At 39.0% G+C, this 19,817-nt stretch overlaps 1 protein-coding gene across 3 annotated transcripts in view; it reads left to right on the top strand.

Annotated features, from left to right (window-relative positions):
- The window catches only part of limk1a (LIM domain kinase 1a), a 74,035-nt gene that overhangs the window by 42,085 nt on the left and 12,133 nt on the right, over positions 1-19,817 (top strand). The window contains exon 1 of one of the 3 annotated variants that reach the window (XM_030151931.1): positions 14,032-14,237. The exons of the other annotated variants lie outside the window; for them this stretch is intronic. Within the exon in view, the coding sequence (XP_030007791.1) occupies positions 14,175-14,237 (63 nt within the window). The 5' untranslated portion in view covers positions 14,032-14,174. Of the gene's footprint in view, positions 1-14,031; positions 14,238-19,817 lie in introns of those variants that run through there. 3 annotated transcript variants of the gene reach the window in all.

Here is a 19,817-nt window from a genome sequence, read left to right as displayed (position 1 = left end):
TGAAGTCTAAAAAACACTACATATATGAGTTAAACCATATAAGTCTGTAGTCCATTATACATGACAGAATGAACTGACTGATCTACAGAATGATTACCACAGTCTGGTTTTGTGCTCTGTGGGGTGTAATGGGACTAGTACAAAGGCTGAACCCAAATGCAAGACCAGAACACAGATGACCAATTGAGAGTGTTTATTAAACACAATCACGGTAGTAAAAACACAGCACAAAATTGTTAACACGTCTGTGAAGGCGTGTGATACTGGACTCTTCGTCCGGGCTGTGAGCGGAGAATATGGATGGTCAGCACGGCCGAGCCGGAGGATTCCCGTCAACACCCCGACTAGGGCAAAACAGAGGATAGTCAAAAAACAAGCCAGGTCATACACAGGAGGGCAATTCAGGAGGCAACGGGACATGAGGGAAAGGCTACTCACGGTCAAGGTCCAGGCGAGGGTCGAAACACAAGGTAACACGTTGGAGGCTGAGGTAGTCAGGGAATAGGCAGAATCAGAAGTCGATGTACGAACCAGGTCAGAACCAGACGAGCAGGCAGACAAGGAACAGGCAGGATCGGTGGTCGGAAGGCAAAAACGGGTCAAGAACGGGCAGACAGACTGACAGGTATCCAAAAACGCTGGTAAGTGAGCACACAAAGGTAGAACACAAACTGGCAAAGGAACAGGGGAAAACACAGGGTTTAAATACACAAGAGGGCGGGAAGACAATTGGACACAGGTGGAGATAATCAGGGAGGAGTCAGGTAATCAGGAGCAGGTGAAACAATCAAGGAGGGGAAGTAAAAACACCAGACATGACACAAGAGGGAAACTTAACAAAATAAAACAGGAAATGACAGAGAAAACAGAAAAGACAGACACAGTCTGGGAGCAGACATGACATGGGGTTTTATTTCCAAACCAAGACAGCAGTAGTTTCTTTTTTACGTACAACTCTCTATTGTCAAGTCTTTTTATCCAGAATGACCCTGTCCTGTGTTGCACCCACTACCACTAATTCCCCGTCTAAACTAAACCTAAACACAAATCCTAGATCACATAATGGAGCATAAATGTGAAACAGTAGGCTTTTTCTACTTAGTATTGTTTTTATTACCAGAGACCATGTGTAAACGGCATGGAGATTCTCCATAAAAACACCATGTGGAGTGGCCTGGAGTCCAGTGGTGAAAGGTTCTGACCATGATGATGTCACCATAATGTCCTCGATTTGTTTCCTGGTTCAGTTGACATGTTGTATGTCACTTCCAGAGGTCGGCCCATAAAGTTTTACTCTGAAAATGCATGATGCAGGTTGTCATTTTATTGTTTGTGTGAATCATTAGTGAACTAAACATGTAAGTTGTGGAGTGTAACATTAACCCTTTCATGCATAGTGGTCACTACAGTGGACAGCTATTCTACAGCTGTTCTCTTGTATATTCATGGGTTTTGTTGTTCTTTTCCTTGTTTTTTTTTTTTTACACATATCTTTATTAAAGTTTTAAGACACTACATATCTTTTCTGACATGAATTGGTAACATTATGTAGATCTCTCCTGAGCATAAACCCCCAGAATCACAACGCCTCCCCATAGTTTTCACACAATTTATCAGTAAATACATGTTTCTGTGCGTCAAAAATTAAACGTGTGGTGTCCAGCTGAGTGGACATTTTTGCAACTTCATGAAAAATAGGTTCATAAGAATTTTTTTTTTCATTATTATTTTTTTAATGTGTTTTTTTAATTTTTTAAATTATTTTTTATTTTATTTTATTTTTTAATATATTTTTCAGAAGAAATTTTTCAATCACATTGATTTTTTCATGCCTAAAGAGTAATAAAAACACTCAGGAAAAAATTTTGATTAAGGTTATCATAATTTGTGCATGAAAGTGTTAAACTAAATATAAAACTAACTATAAAAACTATTATTTCCCTCTTATAGACAGTACTATTTGTTTTCCGCCACTGTAGACACCAGGCTTTGCCAGTAGCATCTAAAATCCTATTGGTGCAGATTCGTCTACCTATCTCCATTCTGCTCTTGTTTTCTGTCTCCTGTATTCTATCTGCTAGAAATAAACACCTAAAAAATTATTATTAAAAAAAAACTATATTTCTAACTGACATGGTCAAATCTATTTTCAGTTAGTTTAAGTTCCTCAGATTAATTTACTAAAGTGAAATAGTGGTTTGTTTGTGTTAGTGAAATAAAAAAAAATCATAATCTCTGCTGTAGGTAATGAATTGCTCTTGCAGTGACTAAAATTCAGAGCTTTTACCGAATCAATAAACTAGACACTGGGTGGGTTCCTTGAATACTTGAGATGATTTACTGCTCATAAAGTGTTGCCTCCTGGTCATATTCTGTAGCTTCTGGCAGGTCATATGTCATGGACACAAGGAGCAGGAATCATTTATGCCTCTGCTTTTCTGAGCATCTTGCAGAGTGTGTCCTGTCATTTACAGCGCCATCTGAACGCCTGTCCTTTGCAGTTCAATCTCCATAATGAAACATACACGACACAAAGTAAAGTGAATGAGGCACAGACATTGCTGCAGAGCCTCTCCTCCTCTTTCTCCTTGTCTGCCTTATAGCTCCTCTTACTTTGCAAAGACGCTGATGGACTGTCTCTGCAGTCACGCTTCAGTGAATTCGAGATGGGTCAGCCAATCAGGTGTTATTGCTAAAATGGCCCGACCAATTGTATTATCACGCAGACAGTCAGAGCAAGGTCAGCTGTGTGTCTGAGCCACACCCAGACAAAAGGAGAGTCTGCACCGTCACCCTGACACCTGTGCAGATTAGACAGAAACACAATCCTATTTTTAACATTCACTGATGTCGCTGCATCTGAATTGCCTTCTGTTACTGCAACAGTCAGTGCAAATATGTCAGGCTGTGTGATGCAGTGATGAGTCAGACTCCGCAGACAGACGTGGAGCTGATGGTCAGCCCGAAAGTAAGGATAGAATGTAAGAGCTGTCCTGGTTATGGTTTTACACTGATGTCATTTCAGAGAGTTTCATCATTTCTGCAGCAGCTTTCTGCAAGTTTTCCCTCACAGTTTCATTTTTATATCAACCTGTGAGTCCCCACTAAGCAGGTTGTGTTATTCATTAACTTTTTGTCATGTTTAGCTGATATTATCAACTATCTGTATTTTAAGGTCTTCTAATCTACTCTATAACCGTGTTCACATAGGACTAAAGCTCTATTTGCATGGAACCAGAATTACCTGTGGACCTCGGGTAAATTGTGAAAGTTATAGAGGTTGTCTGTAATTTTAATCCCATGTGAATATTTCATGTCTGCTATTTGTAAAGTAAAAATATCTACCCTGTTTCAGCAAACACAGAGATGCTAATAATTTTAGACTTGTTTGAATCTGCATTTCTGTAATTTGGTGGGATATGCAGCAATTTTTAGTTGCTTTGCACGTTTATTCAGCCTATTCTCTGGGTGACGACAACGGAGGCTGCACTGGTGATGATAAATCAAAGGTTTAAAAGTGTTTTAGGTGGAAATCCAGGATGGTCATGTCACAGAATCACACTGATATTCACTGAAATATCAAGCTAAAGCCTTTCAGAATGAAATCTTAAAAGATTCGTGGATAACAAGAGCCAGGGAACAATGTCAGTAGATTTTTGTAAAAAATAGACTTTGCTTATCCTGTGCACCCCATGAAACATATATATCAGGGGTTTGTTTCCAAATAACCAGAGGTCCACAGGTTACACTAGTTCCAAGCAAACAGGACTTATGTTGCAACAACAATTAACAAAAGGTCTGTGCAGTTATTTTGGAATCATCAGTCACTTCACTCTTCTTTAACGGATTAACCCATAAAAACCCAAACAACCACTGGTGACCAAAACCATCTACTGATCTAAACTGTTAAATACCTGTTGACTACTTCTAATCCTGTCAATACATGTAAATAATTGGTGTAAAATACAGTTTGTCATCTTTTCATGCTCATCAGATATGACCCATTTGGACGTTCAGAGGCTCTGTAGTGAACATGGAAACACCGTCATCTTCTACAACATTGATTCACCAGTAAAACCTATAGAGTTGGATCAATGACAGTACATGGACACACTTGTTTTTATGTTCAGTTATCAATATCTTTGCTGAAACAGTCACTTTTTCTTCAATTTTCTCCGTTTTTGATATAATAATCCTCAACTTTAACCCTTTCATGCATTAATTATGTGAACCTTCATCAAGATTTTTTTCCTGAGTGTTTTTATTCCTCTTTAGGCATGAAAAAAAAAACAATATGATCGAAAAATTTTTAATGAACCTGTTTTTCACGGAGTTGCAAAAATGTTCACGCAGCTAGACACCATGTGTTTAATTTTTTGAAGCAAAGAAACATTCATTTAAAATGCAATATCAGAAAGTGATAAGCTGTGTGAAAACTATGGAATAAGAACATTTTTAATGCAGTTAATCTGATGTTTTCTCATATATTAATGTACTCTAATACTAGTTATGACTCACTTCATGGAGATAATATGCAAAAAAAAGCATTTTGTGTAAAAAAAAACAAAAAACTATTAATTACAGTCTAATAACAATTAGCAATTGATTTACACTCTAACATGTTACTGCAGTCAGATCAGGTTTATTAAGAACAGGGAAGTTACAGTAATGGTATGAATGTCAGTTTAATGGATTGTGCATAAGCGTCCACTGTGTTGGCTGATAAGGAACTAAAATAACAAAACCTAAGAATATACAAGAGAACAGCTGGAGAATAACTGTCCACTGGAGTGACCACTATGCATGAAAGGGTTAATCTACATGATCAGTGAACTGAATATAGAAAACCTGATTTTCAATGAAAAAAACAAAAAAATACACAGGATAATATTATAATAAATAGTGATAAATCACTTAAGAAAGGTTAAATAGAGAGAAAAGTCATTTGGGAAGTGACACAAAAGCAGCACTGGGTCTTTATGGGTTACATTTGTCCAGTTGTTGCTGAAGTTTAATGTCTGTTATTTTTCTAGACATCCACTTTGGTTCAACTACACTGCAGAAAGCTCCAGCAGTGAGTGCAGAAATGGGTTTGTTTGCTGTTCTTTCCAAAGACCAAGAATGACCCGTCAAGCTCAAAATAAAGATCTACTTGTCAAAAAGCGCAGAAAACATAAAACCGACTTTTATAACTATAGCTGCCGTATGAGTGTGATGCTTTCTTGTGATTGTTTCGCTCTTATCAGCATCTTCAGCCTTTAGTCATAACTCACCCAGAGGACCTCAGTCAGTTATTTACGACCCTGCCTGTGTGAGTTATGCACTAAACATAGAGGAACTTCTTTGATTGACTTTTCTTTCCTCCCATTTCTCTTAGTGTGTCTCCATCACTCCTCCTACTGACAGGAGTAATCCCAGTCTTCTACACATTCATTTTACAGTCAGTCAGCTTTTCTTCAACCGACCCCAGGCTCGGAGCCAGTTAGCTGATTGGACCGGGCCCAGACATCGACCTGGACCGGTGCTTCTGGTTTCACTTTCTCACCCTCGCCGTTATCTTTCCCTCAGCTGTGCTCTGTCACCACTCGGTTCAAAACACTCAACACTGTACAACAGATCAGAGTAGGAAAGACCCTCAGGAGGCCTCAGACATTTAGAGCTGATGTAGTTGAGTTTTTGGTCAGTGACATAATTGATGATACAAGCCTGAGTCTGAAAAAAGTAGGGAGGATGTGTAAAATGTAAATAAAAAGAGAATGAAATGATTTGTGAATCACCTAAAACCCAGAATATAAAAACAATAGAACAGCAATATATCTCCAAAAAGTTGGGTCAGATACAACAAAAGGCTACAAAAATAAGTGTTACTAAAAAGAAAGTGTTGTTATAAAAATTAGCCTAGCCCAATCTTTTATCAACTTTTATCATCACCTTATATGAACTAGAAAAGCACACGGAGAGCGCAGGCCACTGCCAAGGCAGATCAGTGGCTGATGTTCTGTGACGCTGCACTCTCATTGGCTGACGTCCTGTGACGCTGCGCTCCCATTGGCTGACGTTTTGTGACGCTGCTCTCTCATTGGCTGACGTTCTGTGACGCTGCGCTCTCATTGGCTGACGTCCTGTGACACTGCGCTCCCATTGGCTGACGTTTTGTGACGCTGCTCTCTCATTGGCTGACGTTCTGTGACGCTGCTCTCTCATTGGCTGACGTCCCGTGACGCTGCACTCTCATTGGGTTACGTTCTGTGACGCTGCACTCTCATTGGCTGACGTCTTGTGACGCTGCACTTCCATTGGCTGACGTTCTGTGACGCTGCGCTCTCATTGGCTGACGTTCTGTGACGCTGCGCTCTCATTGGCTGACGTCCTGTGACGCTGCGCTCTCATTGGCTGACATTCTGTGACGCTGCTCTCTCATTGGCTGACATCCTGTGACGCTGCGCTCTCATTGGCTGACATTCTGTGACGCTGCTCTCTCATTGGCTGACGTTCTGTGACGCTGCGCTCTCATTGGCTGACGTCCTGTGACGCTGCGCTCCCATTGGCTGACGTTCTGTGACGCTGCACTTTCATTGGCTGACGTTCTGTGACGCTGCTCTCTCATTGGCTGATGTCCTGTGACACTGCGCTCTCATTGGCTGACGTTCTGTGACGCTGCTCTCTCATTGGTTGATGTTCTGGGTAGGTGTCTCTCTCTCCCACTCCCTATCTCTGTCTCTCTCTCTCTGTCTCTCTATCAGGTGACATGTTTAATGCACATTTGTATGTTTGATATTTACATGTTAATATTTGGATGTTTCTGCCAACAGAAAAATACAATGTGCCTATTATTTTTTATTTATTTATTTTCAAAATACAACTTTGTTAAATTATTTCAGTGAGTGTGTAAGTACTTTTTGAACATTTTGAGCACACTCTCAACAATATCGCAATAATAACTAGAAGCACTCGGAGAGCGCAGACCTCCACCAAGGCTGATCAGTGGGCCCCCCCGTGGGCCCCCCCACCCCCGATCACCCCCAAAAGTTAATCATTTCTTCCTTATCCCATTTCCAACAAACCCTGAAAATTTCATCAAAATCTGTCCATAACTTTTTGAGTTATGTTGCACACTAACGGACAGACAAACAAACCCTGGCAAAAACATAACCTCCTCGGCGGAGGTAATGATAACCGTGCTAATTTTTTTCACAATAATTGTGATATGAAATCTTCATATTGTTACATCCCTAGTATCAACATTTTCTGAAATTTTCATCCAAATCTGTCCATAACTTTTTGAGTTATCTTGCACACGGACAGACAAACCAAAAACAGAACCTCCTTGGTGGAGGTAATGACAGATTCACTGGACAGACAGAATATCACTGCATTTAACTGACAATAAATAAAGCTCATATGAACCAGCCACAATTTCTGAAAGAAAGTTTGTCAACAAATTTCAGAATAAAGTTCTTCAGTATAACATTACCCACTTTTACACAGAGATCCTGGAAAAAAAAGGTGAGATGGTCATCCCAACTTTTTTCCACTATTGACTGATTTACACAGCCAAGCCAAAGGCGTAATAGAGGTGAGACAGGCTGGACTTTTATACAGGGGACCTGCGCTCCGGAATCAAAGGGGCGGTGATGCAGCACTCATTTTTAAATACCCCCAGCGCGGGAGAGACAGCGGGTCCATATGGAGGCACTGGCACAGATTGTGCGGCAGCCGCCCTGTGCCACCGCAACCGCCGCATCTGGCGTCATGCCCGCCGCCCTGCTACCCGCCGTGGCTGCTACCCGCTGTGGCTGCTACCCACCGGCAGGCGGCGGGCACGATGCCTGCCGGCGTCATGCCTACTGCAGCTACATGCCAGTGGTGCTGTGGCCAAATCCTGCCAGTGCCTCCATATGCGCCCGCTGTCTCTCCCACACCAGGGGTCGCCGTCATCAAATGTCACACCTTGGTTGTGGAACGAGAGGCGTTCCTTTTACATAACGTACTGCAATCATGATCCTACCTTTATCACGGCTCAGTTACTACCTCCCGAGGCATTACAGAGCCACGATAAAGGTGGGACCAAATGATCCCACTCCTGCATTTACACAGACGTTCCGGAATAAAGGTGAAATATTCCTGCAACAGAAGTGCAGTGTAAAAGGGGCTATTGTCAGGACTTGGAATTATGCATCATCTACAGAACCTAATATCATCCAAAGATCCAAAGAATCAGAAGATTCTCTGTTTCACCAATTAAGTAAAAACAACAAAAATGTAACAATAAACATGATAAAAACAATAAAAAACACATTATTTTCAATTCCACAAAGTAAAATCTTATATGATGATACATAGTAGACACAGCTGAGAGATCAGCAGTTTGATATTTACTTTAATATCAGGCCAAAAAACACATTTACTTTTATATTCCATGATTTGCAGCTTCTCTATGGTCCAACAAACTTCAATATCTATTAGTTTTTTTTGTCAGTCCAGCAATGTTGTATTACTTTTTTGCATTCCAGTTATTTGTTTGCAAACATTATGAACTAATATAAATTCATTTGTAGCACCATCTCATGTAAAAATAGTTCACCTCTTAATTAAAAACAGTAGCAATAAAGAAATAAAACACACTACATTTACATAAAAACATTTAAAAAAACATTCAAAGTAACATGTACAAGAAGCAGAAAGACAAAAAAGTCAGACTGATTAATAAATGTGAGTGATAGGATATTTTAGTAGACAGTATCTGCAAAACATGGGTCTTTGTCAACAAATTATTGAACAATTTAAGAATAAAGTTCAAGTTCAGGGCTTTAAATATCACATCATCCACAGAACCTAATATAATCTAAAGATCTAGCGAATCACAAAAAATCTCTGTATGTAAGGAACAAGGTGAAAAATCAATATTGGATGCTTGTGATGTGCAGACCCTCAGGCAACACTGCATTAAAACCAGGATTCTGTAAAGGAACTCACAGCATGGGCTTAGGAACACTTCCAGAAACCAATGTGAACATCACTGTGTCATCACTAAATACAGATTAAAACTTTCATGCAAAAAAAAAGACTCTATAACACCTCAGTCTGATGAGTCATAAATTGCTGGTTGCTGTTTTCTTTCTTTCTTTCTTTCTTTCTTTCTTTCTTTCTTTCTTTCTTTCTTATGCTTGAGATTACTGTATTATTAAGCAGATTGAGTAAGAAGCTGTGGGGAAACTTCTAGTACATATGAGAAGTGACTTGTTGCTGAACTTTTGAATGAAATATAAATAATATTAAAAATACATAATAAAATTGAAAACTCTTTTTAATTGAAGGCTTATTTTCATGTTTTTTCCATCCAGTGCAACAAACCCTGATACAAATCTGCACCATTAGGTTCAAATATGACATTATTTGACATGCCAGATCACTTCTACTTTTTGTTTTTGCATGTTGGCTCTTTTGTAAAAATCTCCAGTCAGATGGTTTTGGTTTGACATCATGGACATTTCATACATTTCCAGGGACTTTTTCTTGTTTTCTTGTCTTGTTCAGTATTAAGTAACAAAACATTTGAAGGTGATATGAAACCATTTCCCTGAAATCACAAGTACTTATGATTGTTTGGAATTTTTTGGCATTTTAGTACCCTTTTTTCATGACTACTGAAATCGGTCGGTATGTGCTGAGTGTTACGTCATAGTGTACTTCTTCCCTCACCCCAGCTCTGCATGTGTCTGTTTTGTATTTCACTTTCATAGTTACTGTGTGATCAGCAATGTTTTTGTCCTTATTCATTTTGATGCTTAAGCAATATCAAATATTAAAACATGTTTTGTGAGCTATAAACAGAATCATATGACTCAGTTGTAACGAAAAGCATCAATTTTATAATGCACAAAAATATATCAAGAAATACACTGCTGTCTGTAAAGTTGGAATAAAACATTTTGACTTGAATTGAAATGATTATGACAGTGTGATTTATTCTTGATTAAATGTAACTGTAATCACTGTACCAGGTCAAAGGTGATTACTGATGTGTATAAACAGGAATAAAAAGAGGAAGGTGTCTGAAAACAAAATTCTTCCAACTTTATGGACAACAGTGTATGTACAAATTGTGAGCCTTCCCATTTTGATGATGTAGAGTCATACATTTAGTTTGTTTTCAGAGTGACTTAATGTCATGAAATTGTCTTTAAAGAGTGTTAATGTGTATTCTGCGATGTTCAATCCAGCTGTCCCTCAGGCAGATCCTGCAAAATCTTATTCATTTTCATTTCACAAACCCGAACCCTTTTAAAGCTCTATTTTGAAACAGTGGACTCACAGCAAGTAGTAATTTGGGCTTGTAGAATGGCTTCCTCATTTGGTTAATTTGTTGAAATAACATTAAAACACCACGGTGACACAACAACACAGGCTGCTGTGTTGACACCATATGTCTGTGAACTCTGGTAGGTTTAAGAGGCTTTAGGACTGTATGATGACAAGAAAAAGAAGAGAAAATATACTTAATATATTTGTAAATGGACATTGATTTTTAGGCAGGACTTAAAAAGGTGGAAAAAAACTATAAAAACTAAAAGTAAAAAGTATCTTGTGATTTCCTGTCATATGGATACTCTCTTTAAGTGACTCCTGTTTCCTGAAAATAGTATAAAAGTATTTGTTAGAATAGCTTTGAGGTGGCGAAAGATGTTTTCAAGTGGCTGTTTTTATTTAACAAGCTGATCCAAACCGCAAAGATAATATATTTGTTATCACATAAAATGTTATTCACTGTAAATGAGTGGTCTTCAAATACCGTCCTACACTTTGTGGTGATTAAATGAGAAGTAAATGTTGCGGGTTGGCCACGGAACCAGTGGAAAGTCCCAGACAATCATCATCATCAACACCATGTACATGTGTCAACTCCCACTGGTGTTGGTGTGTGTCAGTGAGAATGTACTGGCTGTTTTTCTGTGCAACAGGCAAAAGATTAGCAAGGGTTGTGAAATAGCATTTGCTCAGATGATGCTGCTGTTCAGGGTGTGATGTTATTTTCTCTGCAAGACAATGTGATCAGTGACGTTGAACTCAGTGATCAGTCTAGTCTGAACACAGCACCCTGTCAATCAGTACAAACGTACTTTACGCAATGTTTATGGTAAAGAAGAGAGTCAGTCAGCCATTATTGTTGTCCTTATTATTATTATGGAATAAATGTACCAGTGAACTTTTTAACCTACCTATATATTTAAAAAATTCTGGTTAAATGCAGTTTCTCAGCTTTTCAGATTTGTCTTATTTGGACGTTCAGAGACTCTATAGTGAATGTGGAAACACCATTATGTTCTGTAACATAGATTCATCAAGAAAACCTGTTTAGTTTGACAAATGAAAGTGGAAGATATTATGTTTTGCTGACAGTCTTTTTTGCTTCAGTTTTCTGTGTTCTGATACAATAACCTTTGAACATTCTCTTTCACTTCATGGTCAGCAGATTAAATACAGGAAAATACTTGATTTTCAGTATGAAATCCAGAGGATAATATTCTCCTGAATCACATGACATTTAATGCCGGTTTTGGACTAAATGAACAAGAAAGAAACACAAAAGAATCAGGCACCATAAAAAATAGCTCTTTGTCTTTAAAGTTTAATAAAATTATTTATAGCTAGGGATTTCATAACCTGATCAGTGACCAAAACTCAAACCATTTCCTCTTTCCAGTGTGGAAACACTGATGAAGGTGATAGGCCACTAAACTCCCCCCTCTCACATCTGTGGGCTGCTTCTGGTTTCACTTCTGAGCCCAGGTATGAGTGGGCACTGTGACATCCACTTATCTAACATAAAGTTTAGGGTAGAGGTGTTAGATTACTATTCTTTCAAGTAAAAAGGTTGCTTTAACCCATAAAGACCCAGTGCTACTTTTGTGGCAGTTCCCAAATGAATTTTCCCTCTATTTAAGCTTTCTTAAGTGATTTATCACCATTTATTATAATATCATTCCATGTAATTTAATTTTTTTTCCTGTGAAAATCACTTATTTTTCTATATTTAATTTACTGATGATGTAGATGTTCATAAAAGCTGAGATTGAAATTGAGGGTTATTATATCAAAAACAGAGAAAAGTGAAGAAAAAGTGACTTTTTTAGCAAATCTATCATTAACTGAACATAAACCCAGTGTCTCCATCTACTGTCATTGATCCAACTCCATGGGTTTTACTGGTGAATCAGTGTTGTAGAAGAAGAGGGTGTTTCCACATTCACGGTCATATCTGATGACCATGAAAAGATGACAAACTGCATTTTACATCAATTATTTACATGTATTGATAGGATTAATGGATCAACTGGTATTAGACAGCATAGATCAGTAGATGGTTTTGGTCACCAGTGTATGTTTGGGTCTTTATGGGTAAAATTAGACAAAGCTGTGTCTGTGTTATAACGTGCATTAAAACTAGTTCTGAACATGATTTGCTGTTGACCTTTAGCCCAGATCTTCCCTGAAGTCTTTTTTATTTTCTCTGTTGTTCAGTCACTAATGCAGCTCTTATAACTCCCACAGTAACTTAATCAAGTTGTATCTGCCTCCCGTCTTCCTCTGCACTCTGTCTCCACTGCTCTAACATAAAAGCTGAAGGCTAATGTCTATTAATATCTGCCCACTCAGACGGTCACTGACCCTGGACTTCCGTGATGGGTGGGGGATCAACAGTTGGCATGTGGGACATTTTAGAGACATGAACACAAAGGACAACAAGGACAAATAGTTGAACTAACGGAAATTAAAACAAAAAAACAAAAACAGAAATGGGGAAAAAAAGAGAGAGCTGGTTTGATTACAACATTGTACCGGAGATATGTATTTACTGCATGTAAAGACAGTACAATGTAGGGAGTAGAAACTTCTAGTGCTTTAATTTCACTTCCAGAAAATGAAATCCTATATGATGATACATAGTAGACACAGCTGAGAGATGAGCAGTTTAATATTAACTTTAATATCAGTCAAAAAAAACCCACATTTACGGTGTCTGGTCTCTCATATGTCAAGATTTACAGCTTCTCCGCGTTCCAACAAACTTTTAATATCTGGATTGTTTTTTTTTTTCAGCCCAGCAACATTTTATTACTTTTTTACATTTCAATTATTTTGTTGCAAATATTATGAAGTAATTCAGATTCACCTGTTAAAAACAGCAAAAATGGAAGACTATCCATGAAGATAAAGCACAGTGCTTTACAGAAAAACAATAAAAACATAAAAGTTACACATACAAGATGAAAAACGACCAAAAATGGGAGAGTGATTAATGAATCTGGCTGATTGGATATTTCAGTAAACTGTCAGTATCTGCAAAACATTAGTCTGATAGTGGCTGACCAATAGGAATAGGCCTGTGTACTTGTATTATTAAAAATGTGGAAAAAATAAATCACACATAGAATCACTTTCTGATTAAGGGTTAGTCATTTAGACAGGAATTAGTTTGATCTACGTACCCACGTCAACATATATTCAGTTTCTACCAGACAAAACAGTTCATTTCCATCATTTATTAGCTTTTTTTTTCTGCTCTAAACTGAGGTTATTCTTTTGGGATTTAGAAATCCTTCCATAGCTCGACCTGTTATGAGCATAAACATAAATACATATAAAACAGACTAATCCTCATGAAGATTAGGGGGGTTTATATTTAATGTGCTGGGAATTTTTATGCATTTGAACCATTCCTGCTGCACATAATGAAGGATATTTTCACCTCATATAATATCCTTTAAGTCTACATCTCTGGATTTCCCTAGAAATGTGATTGCAGGAATTGGGAGAAAAGGAGGAGTAAGGAATGTATTAAAGACACTAGGGGGTGGGTGAGTGGGCGGGCTGACAAAAAAAAGCCGGCTGGTGCATGTGCAGTTGTAGGCGGAGCCAAACAGGAAACGATGAGGTCATAGCAAAAGTGAGAGAGAGGAGGAAGGCAGGGTGGGGGGGTGGGGGGGCGTGGAGAGGAGTGACATTGATTCAGAGATGAGCTCAGCTGCAAAGGCGTGGGCTGTTCTCCCTCCCCCTGCTGCTCTGTCTCTCCCCGGCTTGGCTGCTGTTAGTGTTTTGTTGTGACAGTGGGAAATCGCCTGCCTCAGTAGAATGAACTAGAAGAGCGCAGAGAGAGGCCGGCTCTCGCTGACATGGTGGGAGACTTGTTTTTCTGGAGCTTCTGCTGTCTCAGGCTGTGGAAAAAAGAGAAGAAGGTGAGGCTGCTCAGTGCTGCTGGAGGTTACCGGGGATCTTATGGGGGAGGTAGTGATCCTCAGAGTGGGCTGGTGAGGCAGACAGTCTCAAGTGGCTTGTTGAGTTGCTTTGCTGATGTACAGGCTTTTTTTTTTTTTTTTTTATAGTCATCTCTTTAAATTGAATGATTATAGATGCATGTTGCTGTGTTTTGTGTGTCATTTTAATCTGGGTCAATATCGTGCCTTTTCACTGCGAGGCAATTCTTCTGCTATTTCATATCATGAAAAACTGATGAGCCATGGCACGCGTGCTATTTATAGAGAGTATTCTTCCTCTGATAAAAGTAGGATTCAAAGTATGTCCGTGCATGTGTGTCACATTCAGAGATGGCCTACAGTTGTCGTGTCTAATATATATGTCAGTGCATGGTGTTATTTTTATTTCCCACCAAATTGCAGGCTGCATTGTAAACTGTTTCCTCATTTTGCCACAGTGGATGTGAGACTTAAAGAGGAGGAAAGAGGCTGAATACATTAAGAGGATTTCTGAAGCTGAGGTCTGTGCATGTATACTGTGCTACTGTACTGTCAGTGGCAGAAGGGGGGGTTTCCATTCAGTGAGCTTCAATGTGATCTACTGTCCTCTGTCTAAGGCTTTCAGTGTGACAGCTTAAATGATATCTACTGTAAAAGTCTGTGGCTGCATCGTTCCTCCCTTTGACTTATTTCTATTCAAGCAGCCTAACGTTTCTGCTTATTATTGTGTTTTCATTTACCGGCATTCTAGGAATCCCCTCTGGCACATTTTTTATACCTGACCCACATGAATCTCTGTCTTCTGGGAGTATCAGATGCCTAATGCACGTGTTGTCGATGCCTTCCCCTCAAAACATCTGCATGAGGTCACTTTTTGGTGCCTGGATCTTTAACTTGATGCTGATCCTGAGAGCAGAGCCACATATGGACTTTGTTTAGGCGATGAATGAGGCTTTTGGAGTAAAGTTCATTACATCAAGCGCGAGGCTGAGTAAAGCCAGAGCTCATATAATTTGACGAGGGTATTCGGAAGCACCTTCTGCACTGTTGATATGAGGTCATTGTGCCACATTTACCCAAAGCAGAGTAAAGTCAGAAGGTTCAGTTAGTGTTTACATGAGACTAGAAGATGTAAGGAATTCCTTTTGTGCATCTTGCGTGTTGTCTGTGTGACTTTTAGAGAATAAACAGAGGAACACTCAACAGTTTATTTACCTCCTCTTTTGCACCCCATTTGGCTGCAACTGATGGAGCAAATGTGTGCACATCCAGGCCAAAGTACCCTGGGGCAAAACAAAACAAAACAAAACAAAAAAGTCACAAAAGGTCACAGAACAGGGAAAGTCTGCACAGTATTACACTCGGAAGATAAAGACAATTAAATTACCTGCTTGGAGACTAACAGTGTGCAGAGTTTTCAGGTTTTTCATGCCCTCTTTAACTGAAAACAGACACAAATATGAAGTAAACTTAAACTAAACACTGACAGCATTTTCGTTTTTCCTCACATTTATCATTTTACATGTTGCTTTATGACAAATGAAGTGCAAATTGTTATATCTGTGACCAGCAATACTTGTCAAGACTTTAATATTGTTATCTTGCATTGAGCATCTTCTGGTTCATATGTTCTGTCCAGTATTTGATTATGATGCTTGACAGATGCAGGATGATGTAAGGAAATTAGAAAATGTGAGAAAAATGGGGAATGTGTAGGAAATGATAAGCACTGAATTAGATTGAAAACATGACAAGTAACTCCATATTCCTGACACTGTGCAAACTAATTATTGTGGCTAGTGATTTGATTACTTAGACCTCAACTTAGGAACAGTCACGACTTAAGCCCTGAAGGAGACGTCGACTTATTACCAACACAGTTCTGATCTGTTAATTGTGACCAAGAGCATCAAAGCGCCATAAATTCCTCCAATTGGCTTAAAAGGGTCTGTTCGCACACACATAAATCATTAAACAAATAAAGCTGAAGGACCCTGAAACACCTCAGACAAACAAACTGTGGACGAACATCCTCCAGCATCACTGACTTATTGGATTCAACATGTACAAAAATGCTAAATAGTTTGATTCAGTGTGACCATTGCACATATCTGTCTCAGTTTCTCTAAATTTTCATTTCCTAAAATGACTCTAGAGCTATTTCTGTACCATCCGCAATTAGTTAATCAATGTGAGCAGCTTTCTACTTTGAGCATTACCTTGAGTTACCTTATTTTGTCACTTTCTCATTTCAGAAAATTGCATGAATTTGGGACAGGCTGTGCCAAATTAGTGTGAAACCCAGAAAAATCCTTAAAAAATATTAACACAGAAATACTTCCTTTCCAAGCTTTGGATATTTTATAGCAAAATAACAATTAAAGACCTTGAACTATTTTTGTCATCGCGTCCAAATTAATTTTTCTCTACATCTAGTTTTTCTTAACTGATTCATCACTATTTATCATTTTATCCTCTGTATTTCTCAGTGAAGAGCAGATATTTTCCTATGTTTAATTTACTGATCATGTAGATGTTCATTAAAACGCAGATTAAAATCAACGGTTCATATCAGAGGAGAGAAAACTGAAGCAAAAGTGACTATTTCAGCAAAATATATCATTAACTTAACATAAAAACAAGCATCTACAACCGGTGACATTAATTAAACTCCATGGATTTCATTTGTGAATCAATGTTGCAGAAGATGATGTGTTTCTGTTTTCACTACAGAGGCTCTGAACGTCCAAATGGATTGTATCTGATGCCACTGAAAAGCTGAGAAACTGCATTTTACCAGAATTATTTGACTTTGAGTGGTTGAAAATTTATTAAACATTAATATATGCTTTTGGTCACTGGCAGCTCTTTACATGTTTGAGGGATAAAATCATAAAATGGAACGATCTAAGACAGGAAAAATGGCTGCAAATGCTTGATACAAGTGTGGAACTATAACAATCACAAGTCTCTCTAGTTGACCCAGATCTCTTTTGTCCCTCTGCTCTATTATTTAGTCTTTATCTGTGCTTGTATGATGTTAAGGCACATGCATGGATCCCAGTTACTCTACCGAAACCTGACCTGATTACTCCTGGAACCCGTCGACCCCCTCACCCACCCCCTGGTCAGACCTGCACATGGGTCAGTTTGTTGTCACCCACAGGGGCCATGAGGCTACACAACCAACTAACACACAGTCATGAACAGGATGAACTAATTCACAAATTGCGACTGGTGTGTTCATACATGTGACATTGCTTGAAATTCCTCTCTTTCACTTTGGTCGAACAGTCACATGGTTTTGTGTTGAAGCTTCACCACTGTTTCCTTTTGTTTCTTTAGGCTGTCATTGTCTGGACCTCCAGACCTCAGAGTATAAGCATGTCCTCGGTGTGAGGACGGCAGCTGTCGCCTGTCAAATGTGGTTTTGGCTCGGAGAGGGTGTGGTGTCGGGGGTGTATGTGTGTGTGTTTGTGTGTCCTGCCTGGTAACCAAATGGCAGCTACAGTGTCAGGTTGTGCAGAACCACACATCCTTTTCATCTTTGTCCAGCTGTCCTTTCTTCCTGTCTCGCCCATTTTTAAGGCAACACACACAGACACACACTGCCAAAAATCACAGCTATCCAAAACACAACAGCAATAAAGACGATTAAGTAAATGTTGTTTTTACCCCTAAAACCATGGCTTGTTCCCGTGTCAAATCTTGGCTTTCAGTAGATTCTCTTCCCTCATTTCCTTTATTCTGTAAGTTTTGCAAACTGCTGTTATTCTATTGTCTAAGTGTTTTGGCAAAATCAGACAGTCATTGTTTATGGCTGCTTTTATGAGGCTACTTGGACGACAGATAAAGAAATTAAGTCCTTGTAAGAGCCCAACAGCTACCTCATTCCTTTTCCTATTATACAGCCGTTCTGTGTCTTGTTCCCTCTGGACTCTATACTACAGTGATAAAACTCTGTGATGTACAGCCAGAAGGATAAAACTGTTTTTAATCTGTGACAGGGTCAACCTTTTGTTGAGAAAAGCAGCAACACAGAAGGTAAAAAATATTTTTCCTCAAAGTATACAACCACAGAAAGTCAGCCTGTTAACATAGTTTTGGATGAAAGCCGAGTGGTGGCATGTTTTTTGGTTCTTAGCTGGAAGGCGCTGCTCAGATGGGTTAGTTAAAAAGCTGTTAATTAATATGCTTGTACGGTGACGTCCTTTGTGCAGCCTGGGGCCCTTGGCATGTGTTTATCTGTTTGTGTACGCTTGAGGTTTAGTGTTGCTCTCCCAAGAGGGTTGGGCTGACATATGGCTATAGACAATGATTTTATTGATCTTCACTTTAATATCCTTTTTTACTCATTTTATAATTTTTTTTAAAGTTTCAGTGACTATTTAGGTTGACATCAGTTTAACTGGACCAAAGATTTGATGTCAAATCTGCATTTGTGGGTCAGAGGGTGATGGTTGAGCCTTTGCATATATTTTTTTATGCTGTATTAATCTTTTTTTTATTGCAACTAAGCATTTTTAATCCAGAGTATGGTCAGAAAGGTATTGCATTATCTTTTAAATGTGCAGGAAGTAAAGTGTATGCAAATATCTGTGGTATATTTTTTTTGTGGAATATGCAAAATTCTTGATTTCACTGTTTCTGCTTAGCCTTTAATTGATTACTCTTTGTTCGTCTCTCCTCTGTGGCATGCCCCTCCTCAGTCTCGCTTTGGTGAATTAGCATTGCAGATCCTTGCAGTTGAGAAGTGCCGTCGAGGGGCCCACTCCCTCCAAAATTTTCTGCCACTCAAAGCAGAAAATGAAACCACAAGCACAGCCTCAAGGGAGTGAGCGGTGCCCGTGGACCCAACCTTTAGTGTTCAGCATCGTAGCTCATGTTTAATCATGACAATCTTTAGCTGGTTGAGTGGGCGGTCGTTTGCATCGATGGGTGCAGAATTACCTGAAGGAGTTAAAAAGGGTCAATGTCGATGCATGTTTATGTGAGGGTGCAGCCTCTTAATCGATTTGTCGGTCGATCATAGTAAAGGACACATGGATTTTACAAGCAGCAATAAAAGTTGGAGTTTGTGTTATCCAAAGCAGGTGATGCACAGAGGATCTTTTCTGATAATCTGTGTTTTTTTTTTTTTAATCAGTTCACATTATCTCGTGTCAGACTGATGAACGCACTGAACTCTCCACAGCGTCATCCTCAGATCTGCCAGTGTGATTAATCTACTCTTTGCCTGCTTTAGTTTTTGGCCATAACTCAATTCCCTCTCTTGTTTGCAAAACTGGCCTGAGCCCTGGGAGCGATCTGGCAGCAACAAACTCAATCTCGCAGCTTGTAGCCTAACTCTGTATTGCCCTAAATGACCAGACCTCGCCCTACTTCTCCAGCCATTTATTAAAGCCTCATGTTGTTCCGGTCACAACAAAATACTGTTGTGAATTTTTGCCTTTAGATATTTGCTTTGTAGGTCACAAAACAATCCTTTTGACTTTCCTTTGTTCATGCAATTGTAATTTTGTGTGCGTGGATGTTTTTAACAAAGAAAGACTGAGATTAGGT

This window comes from Sphaeramia orbicularis, chromosome 13 (assembly GCF_902148855.1).
Source record: "Sphaeramia orbicularis chromosome 13, fSphaOr1.1, whole genome shotgun sequence".
Taxonomy (NCBI): Eukaryota; Metazoa; Chordata; class Actinopteri; order Kurtiformes; family Apogonidae; genus Sphaeramia; species Sphaeramia orbicularis.
This window is presented reverse-complemented; position numbering and strand designations above follow the sequence as displayed.